This window comes from Pseudopipra pipra, chromosome 6 (assembly GCF_036250125.1).
Source record: "Pseudopipra pipra isolate bDixPip1 chromosome 6, bDixPip1.hap1, whole genome shotgun sequence".
NCBI classification, from domain to species: domain Eukaryota; kingdom Metazoa; phylum Chordata; class Aves; order Passeriformes; family Pipridae; genus Pseudopipra; species Pseudopipra pipra.
Window position 1 is genome coordinate 48,568,127 of NC_087554.1, and position 20,050 is coordinate 48,588,176.

At 39.0% G+C, this 20,050-nt stretch overlaps 1 protein-coding gene across 4 annotated transcripts in view; it reads right to left on the reverse strand.

Moving 5' to 3' along the window:
- CCDC88C (coiled-coil domain containing 88C) overlaps window positions 1-20,050 on the reverse strand; it is a 100,160-nt gene that overhangs the window by 2,430 nt on the left and 77,680 nt on the right. The window contains exons 18-30 of one of the 4 annotated variants that reach the window (XM_064658979.1): window positions 19,704-19,892; window positions 19,170-19,331; window positions 17,784-18,061; window positions 12,974-13,117; window positions 11,378-11,564; window positions 10,999-11,144; window positions 9,689-9,778; window positions 8,746-8,987; window positions 4,614-4,796; window positions 4,173-4,241; window positions 3,343-3,411; window positions 2,277-2,578; window positions 1,096-1,203 (exon numbers count right to left, since the gene is read on the reverse strand). In XM_064658979.1, the coding sequence (XP_064515049.1) occupies window positions 1,096-1,203; window positions 2,277-2,578; window positions 3,343-3,411; window positions 4,173-4,241; window positions 4,614-4,796; window positions 8,746-8,987; window positions 9,689-9,778; window positions 10,999-11,144; window positions 11,378-11,564; window positions 12,974-13,117; window positions 17,784-18,061; window positions 19,170-19,331; window positions 19,704-19,892 (2,169 nt within the window). Of the gene's footprint in view, window positions 1-1,095; window positions 1,312-2,276; window positions 2,579-3,342; window positions 3,412-4,172; window positions 4,242-4,613; window positions 4,797-6,714; window positions 7,152-8,745; window positions 8,988-9,688; window positions 9,779-10,998; window positions 11,145-11,377; window positions 11,565-12,973; window positions 13,118-17,783; window positions 18,062-19,169; window positions 19,332-19,703; window positions 19,893-20,050 lie in introns of those variants that run through there. The other 3 variants (XM_064658978.1, XM_064658980.1, XM_064658981.1) reach the window with 3 other exon arrangements.

The window sequence follows — 20,050 nt, forward strand, 5'->3', positions numbered from 1 at the left end:
TATTTAAAGTGGGGAACAGAAGAAATAAATGTTTAAAATGGGTATAAATCCAGATCAAGGAATAACGTGCTCATCATAATGAGATCATGGTAGCCTTGTTTGCCAGGTTAATTGTCATAATTTTTGAAAGTTTTGTTTCACTTGCAAGCTGGACAGCAGCTCTTTTGCTTCCTTTTACATCAGCCACTGTCACTGTAACATCAATATCATATTAATGACATCAGCATTGGTATCAGCAGATATCAATGATGTCTGTCATCTTCCAGAATACAGTTCATCTGGATAACTCTCTACCATAACTTCAGGAACATAACAGGAGACCATACCCTGGGGAGATGTGCTAGCATTACAAGAAAGTTTCATTCCTTCTCCATTGATTCCCCTCACCTCTCCTAGTCAATATACTATATATGCTAAAAGCTGTGTGTACAATATAATAAAATGTACAAAAAATCTTTACAAAAATGGGGATATGATTGTTTGCCTACAATGAACTTTTTAAATTTCAAGTCTGACAATTAATCTGGCAGTAAAAAAACCCATACAATGAATATGTCACGGGGATGGTCCATGCAATCCAAAAACGGTGATGTTTGATCTGCTGCCTTTGGATTATTAGTACAAAGCATGCTCAGAATAGTTGAGGGCCATGCTGTTTTCACAAAAAACATGCTGAACAAGCTCATGAAATTTACTTTGTTTCTCTAGGAAGTATGTCAAAGCTTAATATATTCACTTTGCTAGTGTACCAAATATTTCTTCCAGTCAAAAAAACTCGTTTTGCAGAAGCAAACACCAGCAGTGGTAACAGTACAGCGTGAAGATTTCTATGCTCAACTAAGTGTTAAAGCGTGAGGGTTATTTTTAACTTCAGTTTAAACAGCTGTTACACATATTAACATTGCAGAATGACTAGTCCTCCAAAAACACGCACGTGTATGAACAAGCACTGGAAATACTTTATGAGCAATTAATGCAAGTGATCTGGCAGCCTTTAACAACTAAGAGTTACAGAATGCTTCTATAGGTATTAATATGCTAGCAAAAGCTGTAGTAAGTTGGAGCTGTTGCCTTCATAACAAGAACAATGGATACCCTGGGGATATACAGTGAAGCAGATCTCCTATTCCCCCTGCCTGTCCTGTGCCTCACGCTGTCGGGACATGAATGACTGAGGAGCGATTCAAGTGACTGCGAATGTTCCTGAGGAATGGAAGGACATGGGGAGTAGCAAGAGGGATACAGTGCATCAGCTTCTAACAGAAATTGGTGCAATGAAATCATTTCACTCTCATTTAAACTGCGCCGATGCTGAAAAGGAACAAGGATGACAGAAAGAATGAAAATGGAAACATGGTCAGGTAGTTACAGACAAATACAAAAATAATAATTTTACACATCTCTATAAGCTACAAATTGTACTTAGGATAATGAGGGAGTAGGAGGTATATTTAAACATTGCTCTGAAAATTCAAGGACCAAAATTTACTGGTACCATAAAATAGTACAGCTCTGCTGATTTCAACACTTTTACCAAAGCATTCATGAAACAGAAACATCTGTTCACTTACACTACCAATTAATTGTTTTTAAGATATTAACATGTTCAATACTGCACTGCCTCACTACTGTACAGCACGTCTGAGCAGTGAAAGACAAATGCCATCTAGAAAACATTTCATTTCTGATCACTTCAATAAGTGATATATTCCTGCAGTCATTGAACCAACAGGGCAGTGCAGCATGATGAAATATCAAGAACTTCCTTGGCAATAAAAGTATTCTCTCTCACATGCACTGATATTTTCAGATTAAGAGATGGTTTTAACAACTGCATATTTTGCACTTCAATTGAAAACTATTTTAGGTTTCGTTCCTAATCATAGATTTAGCAGCTGAAAATTACACAGAAAACTTACCAGTTCATAAATAAAACTACCTGGACCTGAGAACTGATGATGATTTAACACAAAACCCTGACCACATGTGTTTGCTGGTAAAAAGTCCCAGCAGTCCCATACATAGCACTTGCAGTGAATTATCTGCCTGACTTGTCATAGGTGATACATTAAAATAAGTGAGCAGAATGCTATGTGAAAGTTAATCTTGCCTTAGTTATTGAAACTGTTCATTCATCTTGCAAGATTCAACAGTACTCACACATATGAACAAGGATCATCTTGTCTTTCCTTGTTTCCCTATGGCCTCATCCTCCTGAATCAGCTTTGAACAGTTTTTTGACATCTGGAATGAGCCATCTAGCTCTCTTTACTTACACTTGGTGGAGACAGCCTGTTGCTCTCTTCCAAGAACTCTTCCAAAGTTACCATCTCACTGCCAGGTGAGGCAGCCCGTTGCCTGCCTGGGTAAGACTGAGATGGGTTACTCTTCTGAGATTTATCATAAGAGATCAAACCATTCCGGTGAGAGGAGGACTCTTGCCTGCTGCTGGGGCTTAAGATGGGAGAAGCAGAGTGAAGGGGATAGGTGTCTCGGAGCAAGGCTGGTGCCTCTCTGCTTGGCACCATATCTTCACTGCTGAGGCTCTCAGTTCTACCATGCATATGGTCTAACGAACCTGAGGAGAAGCGTAACTATCATTAATGACACTGCTCTGCCCTCATTTCAGTAGATTTCTTACTGAGGTAGAAACTTTATCATTCAGGGTTATTTCAACACAGACGGGGTGGCATTTTTTACCTTCCTCTACAGAGCTCAAGGCAATCAGAACTTGGAAAGATCAGGACTAGTAAACATGTTACAGCACATACTTTGAGCCTCTATGTTAAACAAACACAATTACTTCTCCAAGGAATAACACAGATAGAATTGGCAGCCTCTTTACAACCCCTGTGTCACTAGGAGATCTCCCAGTCTTGGCTGTGTGATCTGAAAGCCAGCACCTGACAGTGGGAAAGCAGAGAGCAGATTTCTCCACAGTGTCAGGTCTCCAGACATCCTTCAAGGATGCACAAATTCAGCAAAGTAAATCTCCAGAGCACACTGATTCCATACACAAGTGTTGTACAGAGTAAGAACCACAGAGACCCGTTGTTGTAAAGAGTCTAAGAGTGGCCTGATACTTCCCACAGTATTGATGCCAGTCAGACTGAAGCAAAACTAGACTTCCTGCCTTAAAAGCCACCCCTTGCCAGAATCAATCTTAGAAAAGTACTTCTTGCCAGCAGTTTTGATTCCCAAGACAACCATGTCCAGATTTCATAATCACTACAATTTCAAAAAAACAGTCTTCAAAATTAATTGGAAAGAAAATGGCATTTTGCATACAGTTTTATGGAGTTTCACTTCCTGTTTGTCACAACTCAGCTGTATAAGCTTTACCTTTTAAATTGAGAGGTGAACTACTGCTGGAAGCGTTCCTACTGCTCTCTAAACTGCTTGGCCTGGACACTGAAAAACACAAATCAAGCATAGAACAAACAGATCTTAAGTTTCTCTGATTCCCTAAAAGACTTCGTTACAATCTGCCTTCTAAAATAGGACCTGTGCAACTAAAAACATTAACAACATAATATCTAGAGGATGCCAAAATCTGGTCAGAGTAGAAACTGTTTTCATTTTTAAAGTTATTTAGCATCCATCTTGTTTATCTCAGTTATTTTTTGCACAAAGAAATATGTTTTGGGTTTTCTTTTTACAGCAACTATAAAGTAATGTAAATACTGAAAAAGCTCAACAATAAGTTGCTGTCTCTTTCTCAGTTTTCTTTGGAAGGAGCTGGCAGCCAGACGGCAAATTAAGTCTTCCACAAATCTCTAAACAGGCAGTGTTGCTGTTTCAACAGTGTTCCCACTGTGCATCCACACCCCAAATTTTTCATATTGCTGGTTCACTCCTTTAAGAAAGGAATTGAACACTATCCAGAAAAATCAGCAACAAATCTGTAGGACATGCATTAAAAAGTCTGCTGGGGCAAGGCAACTTGCCTCAATGTCAGCATTCATTTTCAAAATTTATTTTGTCAAAACAGCCATTAAAAGCTCCTCAATAGAAAACCAGAAATACTTAGATTCACATTCCCAAAATGGTGCTGCATTGCTACATCCCCTTCTATTATGCTAATTTAAAATATTCTAGGGCAGTTCACGTGGATGCAATGAAACAGGTCTTAATGTAGACGTTTAGATCACTCATATATGCTATAAGCTTACCATGCTGTCTGGTGCTTGCCAACTCCACCTCAGGGGACTGTTCACATAGATTATCTTCTGAATTATAGCCTGGAAAAGAAGATAAAAGGTAATATTGAACACAGAAAAGTTAATCCTTCAGGTCAGTCTCCAAGGTACTCTAGCAGCGTAGAAGACTGAGGTGGTCAACAGGTTTTACAGACCCAACACTGGAAGAGCAGCCACCTTCTTTCCACTGGGCAGGGAACCACAGAAGCACTGATGTTCAAATGTGGTCTGTCAAGCTGGTGACATTACAAGACTGAGGAAGCCCTGTATCTGATCAATTAAACCATTAAGAAGATAAAGTAGGAGTAAAAATACTAGTGCTTTGGTTTTGTACTTGAATGCCACTAGTAGCCTTGTAGGAACTATGAAATGCCTGACTGGCACTAAAAGCTGGTGTATCAATGCACCACACACCTTTTGGTCTGCTCTGGAGCCTGGAGATGGGAGTGGAAGTGTGCAGGTGAATAGCTGAGGTTGAGTAAGTTCTGGAACCCATTTCCACACAGCAGGGTTTTGTCGCAGAGTCTGCTGAGATTTCAACATTATCATTGCTGCCTCTGTGATGGGAATTCCTTTTTTGCTTTAGGTCCATTAGCACTGATGGGGAAAGAGGTAAATAAATAAGATTCAATGAAAAAAAATAGCACTAGAGGATTTTTATTTATCTGCCTATACAAACACGACAAGCAGGCACAAAGAAACTGCACAACATAGGCGACAGTTTTGCAAGCTTTTCCATAAACAGTTCAGTAGTGGATAGGAAATTTCTGCCACCAGCTTGTCAGTCATGTGTGCTCTCTGTAAAGTGTGGGAGTGACAAGGGCTGCTTAGTGCTGGTGGGAGGGTTGATATTATACATGCAACAATTACCGTGAAAGGAGGAAGAAAAGGAGCAAAGACATGAATCCAGAAAAGATAAGTGAGGTGTGAAATTCCCATAACATTATTCCTTGTAGGTACATTTTATAAGCACTTCAGTAATAAAATAGAATAAGGAAGGAGTGACAGTAGTCACGCTCTTACTCAAAGAAAAATAATGCTGATTTGGAAATTATCTAGCATGATCCACACACTAAGCTAACTGCTTTCAGGTTTAGATCTTTGCTGTGGGTAAGAGTTCAGTCTTTACAAGGTTAAAACTCTGCTGCTCTTATGATGTTCTGGTGAAATGATTTTTAAGTGGAGTTCCTGGGATCTTAGCATGAGAACAACAAAAACTGTCTGCTAGAATACTACTTAGATTCAGAAAGCTGAAAAATTCTTTTCTACTGATGTGGTAAATTAATTCATTTATTGCAATGTGAATGTAATACTTTAAGGCACACATAGAACAAAATTTGAAGAATTTACTACAGAAAACACACTTAATGAGATGCAAGATTCTAGCATTTTATACATTTCTATGGAATACTTGATTAAGTAATAGAAACTAAATGCTGAAAACACAGCAGAGTGCAGCAGTCAAAATAAACAGCTTGCGGAGACAATGGACACACAGTTCAAAGCACAGAGCAGCTGTAAAGTTGTATTAGAGAAATGGATCAAGCTACTGTCATCTTAGATGGCTCCTGGAAGCTGACTTCAAGAACAATGTTTTCTCCCACAGTTTGTGTGGACTCAATAGCACAGGGCCAGCACTTGCTCTCAGAACTGAAGTTTATGCTGTGCCTGGAGGGGCAATTACTGGCTAAAGCTTGGCATGCAAATCTGTACTTCTAATGGACTTTGTAGATGCACTTAACACCTTCCATAGATGCCAAAAATATTAACTGCCCGAGAAACAAACATTCTTTAGAAATTCCAAAATGGGAGGCAACAGGCTGTTCTGCCAGAGTCCCTGGTTGTGTCACTGAGGGACAATTCTCAGAACGAGAAGGGGGATGAGATCTTTAGACCTCTCTGCTGTAGTATACTGTCCATGCTGCAGATGATTCTCTAACAGAGTGGGGACTAGACCTACAGACTCATTTCAGAAGCCACCAGGTCATGACTGTGAGGCAACAAGAATTCTGGGCAATGGATCAAAGATGAAGGTTATTCCCTGTCTTAAGAGAACAAATTTACTTTCTTCTTCCAAAAAAATCTGTTGAAACTGAAGCAGCAGAAACTGAAACTTCATCTCAATTCAAGATGAATTTTCATAGTTGGAAGTGTAAAACCTTACTAAATATCAGGTTTGAATGCAAACATCAAGACAGTTGGCTGAGAATAATTTTTCCAGTAGTTTCCATTCTGTATTCAAAGCTAGATTATTTAAAAGCAGACAAAGATGTTAAAAATCCTACCTTTTGTAATCATTTAGTGGCACAGAATACTGGAAAAGTCTTTAGGATTTGAGACCGTATTTGTATTTTAGTAGGACTACAACATTGTAGAAAGCATAGCAAAAGCAAATCAGTTCAACACTTCAACTGGACACAATGCAAATATGTGATTGCAAGAAAATATCGAAGCAAACAGCAACTTCACTTACTTACAACATGCACCACAGCCAATATACATACGCAAACTGTATGCCATGAGGTCCCCTAAAAGTGTGCTGCATTGAAGAAATGATCCACAGTGTGCAATAGTGATTCATCTTCTACAGGAAAACTTAAGTCCATGTTCACTAATCTTTGCTTGTATTTAGAGTATTGTAAAGACATGCTGAGTGTTTCTATCAATGTGTGTGTTCTTTTAAGGTGTGTGGGATTTTTTTGTGGTTTTGGTTTTTTTGGTTTTTTTTTTTAATATTTGTGAGAAACAAATGAAGATAAATGCTAAAGAGAAGGTGTTAGAAAACTCCCAATTCCGGGAAAGAAAGAGGTTCATTAGGAGAGGATGGGATGTCGGAAGAAGACCAGAACCGGAGCCGATTAGAGAAAGACTGATGATTCGATGGAGACTTAGGAGACTTTTCTTTATCCTTGCTTTTGCTTCTCAAAAAGGCAATCTTTTTGCGCAGTGCAGCTAAATTGTTATCACCCAGGTATCCCAAAAAGAAGAAGAAAAAAGGTAAAATAAAAGCATTGTAAATAAAACTTAGCATCTTAACACAGATCAAAGACTACACAACCAGTAAAAACAAAAAGGCTAAACAATGACTAACACCTATATTGGAGGACTGATGAACGTATAGTTAACCATAGCTAATCTGACTCAGATTAACGCATAGATTAACACATACACATAAAATATAAGCAAGTCCTTTACGAAATTACTGTTAGATCACCCAAAATGTTTTTACTTAATAATATAAAATCAAATAGGTGTGCATGTTACTCAGTGATAACATACTCAAATGTCCTAGATGTCTTCTAGGCTTTAATACTGATGGCTCCTGAACTCCACGGAAGCGTGTTTCACATAAAATCAAAACAAATGAAGCCACAGAGACTTTGTTATCTCTGGCACTCCACAAGGGCCTAGTTCTGTGGAAACCCAAGCCCAAATCCCATGCTGAAATCCAGACACATATTAAACCCTCAACATCTAAAATCACGTGGATGATCTGAGACATGTGTTTTTATTTTAAATGAATAAATGACCTTGAAGGATTAGAATGGGGAGAGAGAAATATAAAACCCAATCAAAACAAAAACTTCAGACAGACAGATACTTGCAGTAGTTCATAACAAGAATTCTACTTTTTTCAGCTGCTCTCCTTCTGTTTCCCACACTCCTCGGTGGGAAGACAGGAATTGTTATTCAAGTATTAATTTCAAAATTGCCTCTTGAAAAGTATTCCTGGAGAACAATGATCTATATATAGAAGCTGACAGCAATGCTCTCAGTAGAATAAACAAAGCTTGGGATATATATTACCTTTAATAAGGATGACAGAGTACTTATTTTAAGGAGCTTTCATTTAATTTTCCCATTATTAGGAACACCTGATTTACTGTATAAACTAACTAAACAGAAAAAGTAATCATTCCATCTTCCTTACATTTGTCCTAGTGTTCAAAAAACAAAAAATCATTTCATCATTTTACATTAACTAATTCCTAGTTTGATTCGAAGTCAAAACATGGCAAAGTCCTCCAAAATAACCAGGTTACACTAAATTGGCATTTGCCACATTATTTGTTTTGCATGTGCACCACCTGCTGGCAGTGGCTGTCAGCCAGATCGTGCCCGTTGAAAGAGCAGCCTCTGCTCCTGAACCACACACCACTTTACCATACAGCTTTAAACTGGAACTGCTTTGCTGCAAAACCCCGCTAAATGAGATATTTCAACCAACTTATTCGGTAACATGCAATACATTTGGGCAAACCAAGAAACTTCATAGTGAAGTTGAAGGAAGAAGTATGAGATAAAAGGAAGAAATCAAGTTAAAACCAACCCCCTACCTTCTAGATTTTACTCCAATTTTCAGTTTAGCTTTTTTTGCTTACTAATACTTATATTTTACTAAAAAAGCCAACAAAACAAAACAAATAAAAAGCCAAACACCACTCCCCCCCTTAAAATATAATATGATTGAATATTAACATATCCTATATATTACATCTTTTAAAAATATTTTTCAGCTCCTGATTTTAGGCTGGGCATTCCTTACCTTTGTTTGAAGAACCCCCAGGGCTCTCTCTCTCTTCCATAGGGTTTGACCCTTGAGAGGTATTATCCTGAGACTCGTGTTGATGTTTCAATTTCTGGGAGGCAGATGGAGAGTTTACCATCTCTGGGGATTCAGAGTGCCATGTGGGGCTTTCTGCTGCTGGTTTCAACCGCTCCCTTGTAGTCTCCCTCTTTGGCTTGATTAGTTTGACTAAGGCTCTGGCTCCAATCCAGTGGTTTTTCCTGATAAAGCAGGTTTTGTGAATGGAATTCAGAAAACTCTACAAGAAATACTCCCCAAAGAAGTTTACAGCTGTGCTAAAAACACCAAGCCATCCTACATTCTTATTTGTTTACTGTCATGAATTGGCTAAAAAAAATGCAGCACAAATTTCACAGAGCTTGGAGATTCATTTCTCCCCTGAAGTCAAAATTACTTTACAGAAATATTTCTCTGGCATGAGAAATGTGAGAAAGACAACTGTTCCCTCTGCTAGAATTCTAAACTACACATATGGACCCACATGAGACATTTTAACAGTGCAGAAAGCTCTACTACAGGAACAGACTGAGGAGGAAAGAAATCGAAATTGCTTTAAAGCTGAATCCCTCTCTTTGCTAAGGCTATCAGTCAGAACTATGTATAGTGGAATTAGCTTGGCTCTTTTTTGTTGTTTTTAATATAACTTTTTAAGTCCTTTCTCACCAACAGATTGCTTTTTCACAATTAATATTGTTTCAGATTGCTGTATTAATACAGAGGGCCCCACATGAGGTCCTGTGCTCTACCTTAACACAATCTGCTGCTTCAGAGAATAGCTTGCTGAGTTAGAGTGAAGACTGCCCTTATTTAGATAATGTTTCTATTATCCCCAGTTAAAGAAAGCCCTTTCTTGCTCTCACAAATCGGTACAACAGCAGAACTGAACCCACGTGGGACTTACTTTTTTGGAGCAGGATCATAGAACTTGTACTGATCCATTATCTTCTCTTCAAGTTTTTCCTTGTGTCTCCTTAAGGCATTCAATTTATCACTGTGAGGGGAAAAAGCATATTCTGAATCAACTGTATGAAATGAAGCATAATCAAAAAACTGAAGACCAAGAGACACCAAGAGAGGAAAGAGACTGAAATATCTTCCTATCCCAAACCTTCAGAATCCTCCTGAGCTCATTCACAATCTCTTTAGAAAGTGCAAATGCAAAAGCCTACCAAATCTGCTGATGGATGATTTTTGTGCAATAAGCACGAAAGGTGAAAGAACAGTAGATGGTGGTGCTAGGTTACTCACTAATACCTCAGTCAGAGTTTGTTTGGGGGATGTTAAGATTAACTATATTTTTTACTCATTATTTATTTTATTAACCTACACAGTGGAAGTTGGCAAATCTTATTTTCATTCAGGTAGTAGGCCAAATGTACCTCCATCACAGAACTGTCGGACACCAGGATAAATATGTTAGAATTCAACATCTGAACCATATTCAGCCAATTTCAGCAAATAATTTCTAAAATTTCAGCCATATAAGCCAGTACTGATACAAAACTCAACTCAGGAACCCCCACATCATCCTGATGTGCTGAAACTAAAATTCTTAGGATTAACAACACTTTTCTTCCTTCTTTCATACCAATAACAGAAATTCACTTGCAGTGAGAATAGGATTCTTTGTAAATGTACAGTATCTTTAAGCAGGATATCTCACTTAAATGTGTCACCCTGTGCATGAAGGATGCAGCAATGTATGTGCATATATGCATCCCTAAAAACAACATCAAAGCAGGTATTTCTTAAAATGCAAATGACAAAAACTAGAGGAGTATGAATATTTGCTATTATTCACAAACTTAATATAAAATGACTCTCATAAGACTAAATTTTTGTAGCAACTCAGCTGTTTTTCAAACTCTTTCCAAGCTTTCCAAAACCACTCTTCTTTGAGAAGTACCACTGAGTTTAGCATTCCATCTTTTATAACTAAATTTTCCACAGAGGTTGATCTACATGATTTGAAAAGAGCTGTGCTTGCCCAGCTGTCTCCTGAACATTCCTTTGCAGGAAGGCAATGTGAAGAAATTTTGTGCATTCTCCCATTACATATATCTCCTACTTAAACATTCCCTCTTCCAGCCATATATCAAGTAGACCTATCGTTCTGCTTCCTGTCCTTCTACTCCTGATAGATGATTTGTATTCTATGTTTGCCTAGATGGCCTTTTTTAGGTTTCACAATTCAAATCTCTTTTTTCTTACATGTACTGTTTCTGTTCTTCATGATACTGCTCCTTGCTCTCCATGGTCTGCTCCAGTAACATCTGATTCTGCTGGCTCAGCATCTGAATCTGACTCAGAAGATGATGGTTTTCTTCTTCCAGATTTCCCTTCAGACGCGACAGCAGCTATTAAACAAGACAAATTAATCTCTCCTCTGGTCTGGCTTCCCTGGAGTGCACCATAATCAAGCTAACACAATAGCATGGCAACCTAGGATAAAAAGCCATTAACTTCGAAGTATATGGGGGTGTTGTAATATAGTTTGACCTTCCATATACAGCATGTCAAAAACATCACACAATGACTGTCAGCTCTCAGACAGGAATGCAGTAGTAGTTGCATACCTACAGCTACTCACCTCACAGTGGTTATCCAGCTTGGTCAGAGAGATATCCATGGACTGGTGCTGTTCCTTCAGCTCATCGTAGCGAGCTTGCCAACGATTCAGCTCCAGCTGAGAGTTATTCAAGGAAGTTTTCAGCTCTTTAGTGTGTGAATGCAGCCCTTCATACTCTGCCTTCAGTTGGCTGTGCAAGAAATTCACCCTAAACATGAAGAAGCCAGCAGGCTTGTGAAGGACACTTCACAGAAAGGACCTCACATTCAAAGACCACACCACAGTTTGCAGCTGTCACTAAATCAAATATAGTTCCAAAGAATAACTCCTAAGGACATTTTTATTCTAAGCATATAATAGATTTTTATTAGAAAGTAGTGATAGCATTATAAAAAAACTTCAATTCTACAAAAGAACTGAAAGGAAAATACATGAAACAAAAAACTTCTATTTCCTCAATATGTAAGAAACACACCACAAATTTCTGAGGCACAATGTATTTAAGAGCATTTATATATAAAGGCAGCTCTGTCTGGCACAAATAAACACTCACAGGTTATTTTTTTTTTCCTGATGCATAAAAAAAGAGCATTTAAGTGTCCTGAACTGTGAAACACTGTAGTATTGTAAGATGATACTGTGGTATTCTTTTACAGCTTTTGATAAATCTAAAAATGTCTAGAAATCATGAAGACATAAATAAATAGATAATTAAAAAAGATTAAGTTCCGTATCTGCTGACAGATCAGCTAAGCCTGCCTCTCTGCCAGCATTGCAATCGACATTTTGCAACATCTTTCTTTGTCCCTGAGAAACTGAGTTAGAAGCAGCAAACTTGAGGAAACCTCCTCTGCAGTGTTCTGAAGTACACTTGTACAACTGTAACTCGACTTAACATGTGACTTTTAAATATGATTCAACCTGACATTGCTTTAACTTGATACAGTCTTGGCCCCTTGTACTAAACTGTTCCTCAAAACACCTTTGTAGTATGAACAGTGGCAAGGATATAGGGATCCTGGATGTTTTACTGCTGCATTATGTAGAGTTTGGATGCTGGCTCTCGAAAGAGGTTCTGCCATGAGTTACCAGCTACCCAGTGATCATGAGTTACTAAGCCTGCTTTTAATAACAGAAACGGCAGTTTTTTCTGGGCAGCAGAAAATAAATAATGGTAGCTTCAAGAGCAAAATCATATTATGTAAAAACCACAAACCAGTTATCCTTAAGGGAAAAAAAGCAGAGTAAGAACAATTTCACAGAATTCTAGACACTATTGGGGTGGTTGGACATTTGCAGTTCTGCCTAAAGGTGCTTAGAAACAGCCAATTGCAGAAAACACCTGTGAACTGAGCCACATGTGGAAGCTTATTTTGTATGAACAAAGGTCCCAGGATCAGACCATGTCTGAAGCACCAACTAACAGTAGCTGATGACAGTGTTCATGAAGCTGATAAATCTTAAATGAGTTAAAATTATTAAATTAATAAGACAGAAATTGAGAAAAAAGAAGACACATTAATGAAGGTATTCTGGAGTTACAGTCAACACAGCAAAACAACCATTGTCTGCATAATTGACTTTTTAATGGTATAGAATTTAGAGAAGGAACCATACCTGTCCAGTTCCTCCCTCAGCTTCTGATTTTCCCCAGTGGTTATTGCATTTGATCTTCTCTCTTGTTGCAGAACCTCTCTCTCAGTTTTTAAAACTAATTCCAACTCTTCCAATTCTGCCTTGTGTTTCATTAAACTGTTGTATCTGCAAAAGGAAGAGTAGTATACTCTCAGCTTTCATTTAAACATTTTCTTTCCTCTGGGTTAAGATTTTTAATAGGTAATACCCAAAGGATCAGAAAGTATTTTTTTCCTGCCTGCTTAATTTCATCCTTGTTCATGGTTAAACATCTACCAAGGCTGAAGATTTCCACACTGTGCATGAAAATTCGGCTTAGTATACAAGTCAACAGAGAGGGCTTCAGAAAAAAAAAAAAAAAAAAGGGCAAAAAAGGCAACATTTTTTAAGCAAACTGGAACACAATTGACAGAATCTTGCTTCAATTCCAGATTCTGGTCATTTGGTAAAAAACGTGAGATTCTCCAGGGTGCGTGGAAACTGCAGCACTGAACTGGAAACCCATTCACAAGTAATTGTCAGGGGCAGGTGTCAAAAACCTGACTAAAAAGCAGCAGACAAAAAGCAACAAGAAAGCAGGCAATGAGTTTATTAGGTAACAACCTAATGCATGTTAGTTTATATGCACAGGTAATAGCATCCTGCATAGGTACTAATCTCCTGCATACTCCAGACAGATAATGAGGAGAATATCAGTGAGCTGACAGCAAAACACTTTTAAGCAGAGGCTGACTCACCTGCTTGAGTGGCTCTACTTGTTCACTAGTGAGAAAACCAAGAGCAACGTTGGTGTTTGCATCGAGGTTGCCACTGTTATTTGGGTTATGTAACTTGCACATAAACCACTCAGGGTGGGGAGATGGGTAGAGACAGAGGGCTGATGCCATCAACTCTGTCTTTAATTTTGACCTCTGGAATGCTAAAGTAACAGAGGTGTGGAATAACTCCCCTGATATTTGGCACAGGCAAATATTAGGCAGGCTCAGCCTCCCTGAGGTGCTACACCACCTGCATTCAGAAAATGCTGCAAAAAACGAGGTGGATTGAGATCGCTTCACAAAACAGCAAGCTGTTCTCAAGATTTTTTAACTCTGGTGGCCTCTGTCAGGATCTGTGCCCATACACACACACCAGCAGAGGCCACTGGGGACACAGGTGCAGTGAATGTCAAAAGTCATCAGCACATTTTTCAGTGACTGTGATAAAAGGATATTGCCCCAAAATATCAGATACACCTGTGTCAGTAATGGAGAAATATTCTTCTAAGCAACTTAAAAAAGAAATTAGGTGGAAGATGCAGCACTGCTTAAAAAGCCAAAGAGAACAAGCATCATCATCATATTTCATGCCAGCAGGGATGAATGCAGAGCACAGTTACTCTGCAGTCACGAAAAGTCCAAAACAAAACCAAAATCAGCAGACAGCACCAAATACACTGACTCCTGCCAACTTGTTTTTCTTTCAGGCTACCATTCCCTTCATCCCAGGGTCAAATTACAGCCTGTCCCAAATTCCAGTCCATTGAAGGGCCACACAGAAAAGTACCTGTCTCCCAGACAAAAGCTGCTTTATGCTATTCAATCCTAGTAACAGCAGTAGACTTTAATTAACCTTATTTATTTGTTTTCTTCCTCCATTCAGCTCTGGGACATTTCAAATTCAATGTCCGTACAACAAATGGAAGAACCTGAAAGCAGAGGAGGGTTTCACATCCAGCTCCAAGAGGGATTTTAGACAGAATGCATGCCAATCCAGAGTCTAAGACAAACTCTGCAGTCAGTCCTTTGGCAGAGAATACCATGGCTGCCTCTGCAGAAACTGTGTTGTAAATTCTTTTGCCATTTCTGTATGATAGGGTTACTCCGTTCATTTTTATCCAAGCCCTCTATTTTTTAAGGAGGGCTATTTATAGGGAAGCAGCATACCAGTCCAGTTTTACCAGCCTGGCCCAGCACCACAGGCTGCCACACTGAGCCTGAGGTAGACCACAGCTGCTCTCCTAGTTGTTAGATGAAAGGTAAGAAAGAAGAGACTGTCTGCAAAAATGCACATGATTCTGCATCACCAGAGCTCTAATGAAGTCATCAGGCAAAGTTTTCTTGTACTCCAGACTTAGCACAGAGTCCACCATTTGAGCACAATCTGTGCCACCTGACAAGCTCTACCACCAGGGACAAGCTTACCCATCCTGTAGACTACTCAATACTCATGTTCATTTTTAAGCTTCAGGTTCTTGGACAGAAGGGTTTAAAAAAAAATGCATATGGAATCCATTTTGGCTCTGACACAATTCATTCCTAGGATTGAACAATCATATTCCTTTTTACTCCTTTTGGCTTTCACTCTTTCTGCCGCTTTTTTAAGAGGAATACTGAGGGCAGGTATTTGTGACTGTGAGAACTCAAAAAAATGCTCAGCTATGATAAAAAGCCAACAGGAACCCAGAAAAAAGCACTGGTAACATAATAATACAACTCCGTGCAATATGCAACCCTCCACAGCAGCGTTTGTTTTTCCAGTGTCTCTGCAGGATTAGACTTCTCCAGAGTAAGCTACAAAGAAATGCTCAAGGATCTGTTAATCAATCATAGCTAGGAAGTTATTACCTTCCCTTAGTAACGTGCAGTATGTAAAGCAATTTTAAAATGCAACAGGAGAGGCCAGCCTTTCTGTGTCAGCCAAACACCGCAAAGCTAAAAAACTGCTATTAATGGTAAAAGACCGCAGCATACTAACTGTCCTTTTATTGCTAAGTCAAACCCACACGTCTGTGGTCTGCTGGGCTATGACAGGCCATTTCACTGCAGTTACACAGAGCCCATTATTAAATCCACATTTCATGTTAATACTGTGCAGACAAAACCAAGAGAGATTTGATGAAGTTTGCTCAGGTGCAGAAAATATTCCATGGTTAGAATGCACCAGAGTGAACTGCACGAACCTTGGGGACCTTGGCTGTACACAGGGTTAGGTGTCCACACACTAGCTAAAGTTGTCGTGGATTTTTCTAGATGAGCTGCAGTCATAGGTTTGTGCAGAAGCGTAATTATGCCTTAAGCACCAGAAGTATGATTACAGTGCTGTCACCAACTGAGAAAAAACAATTACCTTGGACTCGTGACAAGCAAAACCCTTCTCTTGAACACCACACAAGCAAACTTCTTGGCTGCACTGAGCTGCTCTGGGGAAAATTTAGCAGGTGGTGCATTATAGCTGAAGTTGAAAGTGAGATATTCCATTTTAGCAGTTAAATGCCTTAGAGTAGCATAAGAAAACAGTTTTCTTATAGCTGTTTCTCCCTTCTGCTCCCTCAGCCAGCTGAACTGCACAGCATATGATGGAGGGAAAACAAAATACACACTCAATAAAGTGGCTGTTTCCTGACAGTCAAATGGATACACAGGTTGTCCTTGGACATATCACCTTGATAAGTATCTTTTGAGACTGATCTGCTGAGGAGGACACTGCACTCTTAAAACTGCCAAACTCAACCTGCTTTGAGTGTAGAGAAGGCCACCATCTGCTCCCCTGCAAAATCTCTCACTGGCAGTCACATCTCAGAAACAGAAGTTCAAATTATTATTCATTACACTGGTGACTGGAGCACTTATTGCTACAGACAACCTATTTGTTGAAAAATATTTTTCCCTTAAGCTAGAGTTGTTTAATATTTGGTACTCATCAAGCAAAGAAAGAACACTGCCTTAACACACTGCAGCAGTGTGATATAATCTCAAGCAAAGCCTGAATTAACAAGAACCATTAATCAGTCTGAGAGAGACCTGGTAAGCAGAAACAGTGTCTGTGAAATCACTTACAGCTCATTTAGTCGACAGCCAAGCAGCTGTCCTGTCACATAGCCCCAGTGGATATTTTAATCACAATCAGTTTATTTCTGTATTTTGTAAAAATCTACTACACATTGTATTTGCCAGTTCCTTAGTCTTCAGGAAAGAAAAGTTTAGCGCCGGTTTTCCAGTCCACCATAAAGGATCACCACTGAGTTGGTCTGAACCCAACTCATGATCTTGCATGGAAATTAAACCTAAATAAAAGTGTTTTGAGGAAAATCGCTGACATGTATAAGAAAAGTTTTGAGAGGTGGGCAGAGTGGCATTTATGTTGTAGTACATTATGTATATTGTTCAATCCATACACAGTTGTCAGAAAATGACAGTGACTAGAGACTAAACAATAAACAGATTGCTGATTTCCTTAATTCAATTGAAGGGCGTGAAGCAAAAGCTTTAGATTGCGAGAACTAGAAGAAAATACGTAATACATCACTATCTCATAGCTGGGTCAATGTGGCTTCCATCAGAGAGCCTCCTTTGACATGACATTGATGCCACACACAAACTTCAATGATTTAAATTTCTCAGGATATATACTACTCACACATGGGCAACTACCTACGTGACTTGCAGACTTCATGATGAGAAGAGATACCACACACAGTAGAACCGGGGAAATCCTTTTAAAGCTTCATGATATTATAACACAAATCCTTAATGCAGTAAAGGCATTTAAGCTACTTCTGACAAAGCATTCCCAATACCTGAGCCCATGGTTACTAAATATCACCAGAGTCACCTCTGGTCTGCCACCTTTAGAGGTCTAAAATCTACAATCTAGAGTTTTGCAATGTCCTAATGACAGCAAGAATGAGTAGACACTTTTTCAGAGGAACAATTTAGTAATTTCTGTTTGACATTGCAGACCAACATTTAAGGCTAAAATTGTAACATGGGCACATTCTGGCTACACTTATACCCCTGAGCAGTGAGCGTACCTCTCACCCAGACCTTTGTGCTCCAGATCCAGGTTTTTGTGTAATGTTTTCAGGCAGCTGTGCTGGTTTATTAGCATTTCATACTCTGCAGACTGCCGTTCATGCAGTGAAGCAAGGTGTTCATGGTCTTGAAGCAATGACTCATACTCTGCTTTCAGCTGCTCCTTCTGTTTTAGTAGATTTTCATTCTCATTCTCCTTGGCTGTCTGCTGATTTTGGAGTAAAGCATTCTGGGCCATCAGTGAAGCACTCTGGGAGCTGAGAGTTGAATTTTCTACCTAAAGTTTCTCAAATAAAAAGGAAGTATTACTTATTCACATCTACTGGTACATAAAACAAACATTTTGTAGAACCTTGTATCCATACAGAGTTAGTCAAGAATGCATCCATTGCCTTGTAGACTTAAGACATCTATTGACAATTTGGCATCATTTTGGTATTACTGTTGGTAGTATGCACCATGTAAAACCATGCTATCAGCAGTATGAAAATCATCACAATAACCTCCAAATTGTTTTACTAGAAGTTCTTGAGCCTGAAAACCAAGATGAGATGGAATACTCATAACTCAATCGCTTCTTGACAATGATGTACAAAGTCAAAAGTTATCCCACATTTGTGTACAAGTAAAGAAAACTTAAGTTCACCCAAACTCAAAAATATTAACCACACCACCGTGTATGTGCACAGTACTCCTAACAAGTCTGGTTTCAGTAGACAGGTAGTGCATTGATTTTATATGTTGCTAATATAACTCAAATACAGGAGAGAAATAATTAAAGAGAACAACAAAAAAAAAAACTGAGCATGCAAGAGGAAAAACTTGTAAAGTGAAAGTCACAAAAAAAAATTAGAGCTAATCCAACGTTGTCCATTAAAACTGGACTCTTTCCCAAGCTAAGATTATTTTTTCAAAATTCAAGTAGTTTTTAAGAGTACAGGTATGTCACTGCCAACTTTGACATTTGGTATGAAAGTATGAAAACTGTGATTGGAACTCATTGCTACAATGCCTCTTGGGAGTTGACTTGTGTCCTCTTTCCATTTCTTCCAAGTTCTTTCACAGGCATAGCATTAACAGAAAAAAAGAGTAAAGTTCTTTTATTTTAGAAGTGCAGCCTCTGGAGTAACACATCTGGATTTTGTTGCATTGTTTTTAACAAATTCTCTCTAAATACACCTTCTTGTTGAAGATAGCTACCAGATATTAGCTACAGAATTTCTTCTCCTGCCTTGGAGAAATTCAGACCTCAAACTAAGCTCCACCTTATGGGTCTTATCTTTACATCAGCCTACCAACACAAATATTTACTTATTTGCTGTCATCTTCTACACTACTATAATCAAATCCTGTCTCCTGGCACAGAGGTGCAAGGTTGTCCTGACCTGGAGTTTGGCTGTCTGCGTCTGCAGCGCAGTATTGTGCTCCTGAAGGAAGACATTTTGCTTCTGTAGTGTCAGGATTTGATTGTTGAAGGAGACATTCTGTGTTTCCAAATGCTTTAGCTGTTCTTTAAGGAGCTGCTTCTCAGTATGCAGGGCTGCGTTCTGAAAGAGAGATGGCATTGAAGGGGTGACAGGAAGAAAAGAGACAGGTGTTCTGATCATCTGGAGTCCTATCAAAGATAAGAACCAATTGGTGATGACCATTCTGCAACAAACATGCAAAAGCAAACTCTTCCCAGCATTAAATGAAGGTAGGACAGATGTTATACATGGGATCAATCTCTGCAAAGGAACACAAGACATATGAAGCATTTAAGTCCCATGCAGTCCCAGGAGACTCCCAACGGATTTAATAGGCTTAGGTGCTCCAGAAAACCCACCAGATTCCTTTAAGCTCAAAAATTTGGTTGCCAGTAATCCATTCCTGATCCCAAGAGAAGTCTATGAGCTAATAGGAAACAGGAGAAGGCTTACATTCCTTTCCAGTTCAATTGCTCTGTCCTTCAGTTTCAGCAGCTCTACCGTAGCCTCTTCGTGTCCCATTTCCAATTTCTCATTCATTGGCTGGTTGGGAATGAGTTCCTCTGCTGAACATCTCAGTGAATTCTGGTCATACTGCCCATCCTGTTGAGTCTGCTTAAGTGCATCAAAGTCCTTCTTCATCTACAAAGCCAACAAGCAACAACCTTCAACACTGAGTGAACTGGGATTATGTATTAATAAGGAAGGGATATGATGCTTCTCTCTTGCACTGTACAGACTTTCAAAGTTTCAACAACACTCACTGCACAGATGGGGAAACTGAGACACAGAGAAGCAGA